Source organism: Mus caroli, chromosome 10 (genome assembly GCF_900094665.2).
Source record: "Mus caroli chromosome 10, CAROLI_EIJ_v1.1, whole genome shotgun sequence".
Classification (NCBI taxonomy): Eukaryota; Metazoa; Chordata; class Mammalia; order Rodentia; family Muridae; genus Mus; species Mus caroli.
Genome location: NC_034579.1, coordinates 74,801,458 through 74,808,745, shown reverse-complemented (window position 1 = coordinate 74,808,745; position 7,288 = coordinate 74,801,458). Strand labels below are relative to the sequence as shown.

The 7,288-nt window shown below is 59.4% G+C and overlaps 2 protein-coding genes across 4 annotated transcripts in view; both read right to left on the bottom strand.

Moving 5' to 3' along the window:
- Positions 1–330: 330 nt before the first annotated feature.
- On the bottom strand, positions 331–2,752 carry Amh (anti-Mullerian hormone). Its single transcript, XM_021174926.2, has 5 exons — positions 2,348–2,752; positions 1,839–1,981; positions 1,554–1,662; positions 1,307–1,466; positions 331–1,207 (listed from the first exon to the last, which is right to left on the bottom strand). Exons 1-5 carry the CDS (start codon positions 2,748–2,750, stop codon positions 358–360), a joined length of 1,665 nt encoding a protein of 554 aa, XP_021030585.1. The 5' UTR covers positions 2,751–2,752; the 3' UTR covers positions 331–357.
- Positions 2,753–3,070: 318 nt separating this feature from the next.
- The window catches only part of Sf3a2 (splicing factor 3a subunit 2), a 6,486-nt gene continuing 2,268 nt past the window's right edge, over positions 3,071–7,288 (bottom strand). For all 3 annotated transcript variants that reach the window (XM_021174845.2, XM_021174842.2, XM_021174843.2), the window contains exons 2-9: positions 6,594–6,756; positions 6,425–6,496; positions 5,543–5,589; positions 5,082–5,191; positions 4,474–4,523; positions 4,260–4,400; positions 4,095–4,163; positions 3,071–4,011 (exon numbers count right to left, since the gene is read on the bottom strand). In XM_021174845.2, the coding sequence (XP_021030504.1) occupies positions 3,169–4,011; positions 4,095–4,163; positions 4,260–4,400; positions 4,474–4,523; positions 5,082–5,191; positions 5,543–5,589; positions 6,425–6,496; positions 6,594–6,719 (1,458 nt within the window). In that variant the 5' untranslated portion in view covers positions 6,720–6,756 and the 3' untranslated portion in view covers positions 3,071–3,168. The remainder of the gene's footprint in view (positions 4,012–4,094; positions 4,164–4,259; positions 4,401–4,473; positions 4,524–5,081; positions 5,192–5,542; positions 5,590–6,424; positions 6,497–6,593; positions 6,757–7,288) is intronic.

Genomic DNA, 7,288 nt, shown 5'->3' with positions numbered 1-7,288 from the left:
GGGGAGAGGGGAGAGGGGAGAGGGGAGAGGGGAGAGGAGAGAGGAGAGAGGAGAGAGGAGAGAGAGAGAGAGAGAGAGAGAGAGAGAGAGAGAGAGAGTTAGTTCCAGGACCACCAGGGCTACAGAGAGATCCTGTCTTGAAATCAGAAAAGTGAGAGGGACAGAGAGCTCTCCCACGCGGGAGTTAGGGGCTGGATGGGAAGGACTCAGGCCTTGCATTCCAGAAGGGAGGTTGACAGGAGTTTCCTCCACCCACAGATACCCCAGCTGAGTTTTTGCTGATCTTTATTAGGGCGCTGACTAGGGGCGGTGGGAGGGGAGGAGGAGGACGGGGGGAGGGGAGGAGGAGGGCGGGCGTCACCGGCAGCCGCACTCGGTGGCTACCATGTTGGGCACGTGGTGCGCGCTGATGCGCTCCTCGGACAGGCTGATGAGCAGCTTGCCGGCGTAGGCAGTGGGCACGCAGCAGGGCAGGCGGCCCAGGGCGGCCCCGCGAGCTTGCATTTTTAGCAGCAGCACCACGTGGTTCCCGTAGCGCGGGTTACGGTCAGACTGCGGCCATGCGCAGGCGCCTTGGCAGTTGTTGGCTTGGTAGGTCTCCGGGATGAGCACTGAACGCTCCGCGCGCAGATCTACACTCAGCTCGCGCAGCGCGCAAGGCCCGTCTGTCCCTGTCCCCGCGCTGCGCCCCGTCCTCCCACGCCCTTCCCGCCCACGCCACTCGGCACGTAAGCCCTGCAGCGCCTTTAGCAGCAGCAGCGCGCGCAGCGGGTCTCCGGAGCTGCGGGAGTCATTGGGACACAGAGCTAGCAGGCGCGCCAGCAGCGGGGGAGCTGTGGATGGCAGACCCGGGAGGTCCCGCAGCTCTGAGGCTGCCGCCTGCAGCTCCACTGCCACTCTGCGTGTCAGGCCCGCTGCCCAGGGAGCAGAAGCGGGGCCGTGCAGCGGCATAGGTTCCCTCTCCGTGGCCGCAGCGGGTGACAGTAGCAGTAATAGGGGTTCCTCCCCGTCGAGCAGGCGTCCCAGTGCTGTGGGGTCTGACAGGTTGACCAGGCCCTGTGGGAAGCTGGCCAGCGCACCAGGGTCCAGGGCCAGATGCGTGTTCGAGGCCTGGGTCAGAGGTCCCCGCAGAGCACGAACCAAGCGAGTGAGGGTCTCTAGGAAGGGGTCGGCACTGTGTGACAGGGCCTCAGGCTCCAGGGACAGTCTGGAATAGAACGAAGTGGGCCAGCTGTGAGCACAAGAGGCTATGGTGGACCCACTACCCCCTCCAACGTCCCAGATCTTCCTCCATCCCTGTGCGCACCCAGGCTGCGGGAAAGGCATGGTGTCCAGCTGGCCGTGTGCTGGCTGTGGTGACGGCTCGGTGGGTGGTAGCAGCACCAGGGTGGGAGTCATCCGTGTGAAACAGCGGGAATCAGAGCCAAACAGAAAGGCCTGCAGCTGAGCGATGCTCAGGGTGGCACCTGTAGAGGGTGGGCACGTGCTGGCTGAGGGCTGGGGTTAAGGGCAGCTTCCTTCCACTCTGTCCCCTTCCCTCTGCCAGGACCTACCTTCTCTGCTTGGTTGAAGGGTTAGGATGAGGCCCGAGCTGCTCCAGGCCCCTGCTGGGAAGTCCACGATTAGCACCAAAAAGCGGGTGTCCCGAGTAGGGCAGAGGTTCTGTGGACACAGGGACTCTTGTCAGCTGGACTGGGGAAGATAGTCAGGCTACAGGCACACCCCTGCCATACTGGGAATAGCCTCCCAGGTGTACTCCTAACCCCACCAACCCTTCCATTTGGCACAACCTCAACCAGAAGGCTGTTAGGGGATGGGCCCATGCCAGTCTCTGGTACCTGTGTGCCCTGCAGTCCAGTCCCTGTGACTGTGACCTGGGGGCCTGGTCCAGGGTATAGCACTAACAGGGCCTGCTCCCTGCGGCTGGCTCCCCCAGGTGGAGGCTCTTTGAACTTCAGCAAGAGCTCGGGCTCCCATATCACTGTGGGCAAATATTGGTTGACTGAGTCTCTGAGGCCATTAGCTTCCTCAAGATCTGTCCTACAGAGATTCCCTCAGCTGGTCTCTTAACTGGGGATCTTCTGGGGCCATGTAGGCCTGAGGGACCCTGATCCAAGGTGTGGAGACCTTGCTTGTAAGGATACAGCAGCTCTGCTGTCATTTGTCTGGAAGGTGTGACCATTGGGGTGTGTTCTGCCATCTTGCCCACTACAGTTCCTGAAAAGGTGTACAAGGTTCTGCCTAGCAATCCAGAGAGCCCCCCCCAACTCCCCCCAACCCCCAGCTTCTGCCCAAACTCACTCAGTCCCAAGGCAGCATGGGCACTGAGACAGAGTCCATCACGTACCTTCAGCCAGATGTAGGACTAGCAACTGCTGTTCTCCAGTCTCCCCTAGCCAGGCCCCAAGGCGCTGCAGGGCAGGCAGAGTAGCCTGGGAGTCAGTGCTGCAGACTCCAAAGGTGGCCAGGTCTTGGGGTCCCCAGCGAGACTCCTGGACAGCCTCCAAGAAGGCATGCTCATAGCTGTTCAGACCCCCCACCACCCTCAGGGAAGCTCTGCTTGTGTTCCCCTCTCCTCTCACTGTCACCAGGCACAAAGGCTCAGGGGAGCTACTGGGGGGCCAGAGCTCATCTTCAAGGAAGATGAGGCCCCTGGCATTGGTGGCCAGCTCTTCAACTGCCTCAGCCTGTAACAAAGCCCCCATAGTCGCTAGCAGCAGTACCAGTGGAGAGAGGTGTGGCCCCTGCATGGTGGTACAGCGAGGTCTGGGTGGCCCTGCTTATATGTATGGCTGAGCCAGATTGCTTGGGAGGGACACCCCTATCAACACCAGAGGTGACCTTGGGGGACAGTGCCTGGCACTTTTCATGCCCAGCCAGTGGGAGGCGGCTGTCTCAAAGGGCTTTCTGTCCTCAGAGCTGGGCCCATAACTGCAGAGGCCTGAGCTGTCCTTGAGTAGCTCCCATCTCCCTGGGGAGCCCACCTGGAGGACGCCCCAGGTCACCACGCCTTCAACAGAGACAAGCAGTATCCACCCGTCCCCACTACCAAATACACAGCAGACAGGGAGACACGGGGGAGGCTGTTTAATAGGCTCAAGGCAGGACAAATAGAAAACCTTCCAAGGACTGGCCATGGGAAAAGACCACAAAGACAACAGAGACTGCTCAGTTGCCTGGGGGAGGGGGAGGCATATTCCCAGGGCCATCTGAGGGGAGTGGGGGCCTCAGCATGGGGGGCATAGGAGCAGGGTGCACCCCAGGATTTGAGGGATGAACCCCTGGAGGCTGAGGGTGGACCCCCGGGGCAGCAGGGTGGACTCCAGGAGGCGGCTGAGGGTGAACCCCTGGTGCCTGAGGGTGGATCCCAGGGGCTGGGGGGTGTACCCCAGGGGCTTGAGGGTGAACTGCAGGAGCAGGTGGGTGTACCCCTGGAGCCTGAGGATGAACTCCAGCTGATGGAGGAGGGTGTACCCCTGGAGCTGGTGGGTGCACCCCTGGAGCTGGTGGGTGTACTCCTGGAGCTGGTGGGTGGACCCCTGGAGTTGGGGGGTGGACACCTGGAGCTGGTGGGTGGACACCTGGAGCTGGTGGGTGCACTCCTGGGGCTGGTGGGTGCACTCCAGGGGTGGGTGGGTGCACTCCAGGGGCTGGGGGATGGACCCCAGATGTTGGTGGGTGTACCACTGGTGCTGGGGGGTGTACCCCAGGAGCTGGGGGATGGACTCCAGATGTTGGTGGGTGTACTACTGGGGCTGGGGGGTGCACCCCAGGAGCTGGTGGGGGCATCTGGGGAGGTCCAGGGGGCCCAGAGGGAGCAGGCCCAGTGGGGGGCATAGGAGGAAGAGGCAGGCCACCAGGTGGAGGTGGGGGCAAGGCATCAGGGAGTGGTGGGCGAGGAGGCAGTCCATTCATGAGTGGGGGCGGTGGCCGCTTGACACCTGGGGGTCCTGCTGGGAGGCTGGGAGGTGCTGGGGGCTTCTCCATCTTAAAGTGGAACTGAAGAAAAAACTGTAGGAGAGAGGGTCAGTGACTGGGGCAGGGCCACTGGGGAGCGCTGAGAAAGTACCCACGCAAGGCCTGTGGAACCTCACCTGCTTGGTTTCTCTGTTCCAGTGGGTCCAAAACTTGCCCTCAGCCTTGTCAATCTCCCGGCTTGGCACCTAGGGAAGAAGTCAGAGGCTGCAGCACCCCAAGGAGGGACCAGGATACACAGACAGCTGAATTTAGCTGCTCTCTCTGTCCTGTAGGGTCATTACCTTGAAAGCAATGGTCTCATAGGGCTCAGCAGCCATGAGCAGGTACTGCCAGCGGCGGTCTGGGGGCTCAATCCTCTGCTCATAGGCAGACATGAAGCGGTGGCGTGGCATGATGCCCTCTGCGATTTCAGGGTAGTCAATCTGTGAAACATGCACAGCACTGTTGGCACCACCACCCATGTGTCTGGTCTACCCCTGACTGGTCCCACCTCACCTGGAAAAGCAGGCTCTGCTGGCCCATCTCTGTGTCCCTCTGCTTGGTCACTGCAACAGAGGGGATGGGGCTGTCATGTGCTGTGGGTGCACAACAGAGCAGGGTTCCTCAACATAAGGCCTGGCTTCTCTGCCTGAGGCCACTGGCTAGGACCTAAAGTGAGGGAGGGCAACCCAACCCAGCACTCTATACAGGGGCAGCTGCTGAAATCTAAGAAGAGTATGAGGAGGGAGGTGCTGTGTCACAGCCTCCCCAGGACCCTGCCTGCCAAAGGGGACTCTTGGCAACTTGGGTCCCTGGGCTCCTGTTGGCCATGTGATTGGTCTTTTCTGGCCAGGCCAGGTCACCCAGGGGCCTCTGCAGAGGGGCTCCAGGAGCAGTGACTGCAACAGCCAGCCTCCCCCTCCTGCTTCTGGAAGTTGCCAGTAGGGATGGTACTTATCAGCACCTGGGGGCTCTTGGCAACACTAAGGGAAAGATGCTTTGAGGACAGAGAAGTCGGCTGTGTGTCCTAGGGACAAGGGTATGTCCGGTGCTAGGGCCCAGGGCTCATTCATTCATGCAGTAGCCCCCCAGCCATAGGCAGGCCATCACACACACTCACACACCTTTGTACCCAGGGCGGCCAATCTTCACAAACTTCTTCACCTCCACCTTGACCTTCTCTGGTGCAGGCTGGGCGGGGGCTTCTTTGGCCTCCTTGGCAGCTCGCCGGGCCCTGCAAACAGACACAAGTGCTTGGGCCCTCCACCAGCCACCAAGGCCAAGCACCAGGAGCCAGAGGCCCTGCCCTCAGAGTTGAGGGAGAGGATTAGGCGGCTCAGCCCTGGGGTACACCAAGCAGGGCAGAACAGGAGAGAATCCTGGCACCACCAATGTCCTTGCCCCTTGGCCATCTGCTCTGTACTGAGACAGTAAGGCTAAACATGGGCTGGGGATGGGGGGAGGGGGTCGAGAAGGTAGATGCAGGTGTCCTCTACCCTTCCCTTCCCTCCCTATTCATCCAGCCAGATTTCCCTCCTGAGTAACAGTGTTGTGGTCCCGGGGAACCAGGGCTGTAGAGACTCACAAGTTAGTCTGATGTTTCTTCCCTTGGGTATGGGCCAGGTAGCTCCCCTGCAAAGAGAAAGAAGACACGCTGCTGAAGGTAGGGAGGGCAGGACGGGCACCTGGCAGAGCAACTCTACCGGCTTAGCTGAGGTCTGGGGCTCGGCCGAGCATGGGAGCCTACAGGGCATCACAGTGGCTGTGGCTGCACTTGGGAGACCTGTGACTAACCTCTGCACCCATCCCTCCCCAGAAATTCCTCTGCAGTTTAGAGCAGCATTCATTGCAAAAGTCTGTAGTGCTGAGTCCACCACTGGGAATGGGCAGCTGTCCAGATGAGCTTCCAACAGAGGCCTGGAACCTAGAACACTGCTCATCACCACCCCACTGTCAACCCGGCCAGACCTGTTCCATCCATGCCCGATCAGTCTGGTCCTCCAGCAAGAGGGGTGGGGAGGGAGGGGTGGGAACTCCCAGAGTCCTTGCCCCTTCAGAAAAAGGGACAATAGCCACACCCCCTTCCTTTAGCCCCAAAATGCAGAAGTGACTCTGCTGCTGCCGGCTGGTATCCATTACTATTTGTAAGGTCATCCCCAGAGCACACCGTCAAAGCGAAAGGTTAAAGGGTAGCTGGTGTCCAGCCAACCTGTGCAGTTATGTTAGAGGACAGCCCGGAGCCAGCCAGCTCTCCACAGTGAGACCCTGCCTCAAGGGCTGACCTGGATAAAGCTCACTGCTTACCTGGCATGGCTAAGCCCTAGGCTGAGCTCTGATCCCCAGAGCTGAGAAAAAAAGGAAGTCAATGAAACCAGACCAATACTGAGTGAGCAGGCTGGCTCTGGGTGGCAGGTCCAAGGCCTACCAATGTCACCTATAACAGTGGAGAGAAAGCAGGGGCAGATACCTCATTGTTATGCAGAGTCAGGCAGAGTTTGCACTCATAGGATCCCAGGTGGTTCTTCATAAAATACGGGTCCTGGGAGTGAATAAATGTATCGTTAGACCGCATGAACCAAGGACTGAGGCATGGTGAGAGCTCTGTGGGTGTGAGAACTCGCACCCCCCTCCCCCACCTTGTTGATGTCGATGGTTTCCAGTGCCAGTTGGCGCAGGCGCTCTCTCCGGTCCCGGTTGCTCTCAGAGGAGGAGGCTACGCCACCACTCCCGGTCTTGCCTCCAGGTCTGTGCTGAAAGTCCATGATGCAGGCCTGGGTGCTTCAGGGGACAGGAAGAAACCTGGGGGAGCAAGGACAGCTAAGGGTCAGAACACTGTACATGATGCTAGGACCAGGAGGTAGCCCAGCAGGCAGGCCATCCCTTCGCTGAACTCCTGATCCTTCTAAGAGCTGTGACCACAGTTGAGCCACCTCTCCCCAATGTTGTTGTTGTTTCTTCTTCTTTTTCTCATTATTATTAAGAGAGGATTCTCTATGTAGTCATGGTTATCTTAGAACTCTCTACATAGATCAGGCTGGCCTGTCCCTGCCTTTGCAGGCATTAAAGGACATGCCCTCCTCCACCTGACACATGGCATATGGAGTGCTTGGTACCAAGGGTCCCACCTTTGAGGCTCAACCAAAGCCTCTAGGCAGTGTCATCTGATGACAGAACACTTTATAGCCCTTGGTTTAAACCTACAGGTAAATGCAGAGACAGCACTCAGGAAACAAGTGGAGGCAGAGGCAGTCCTTGCTAACACTGCTGGAGCCTCCTGTAAACTTGACGTAAGAACCTTGAGGAGCCGGGCGTGGTGGCGCACGCCTTTAAT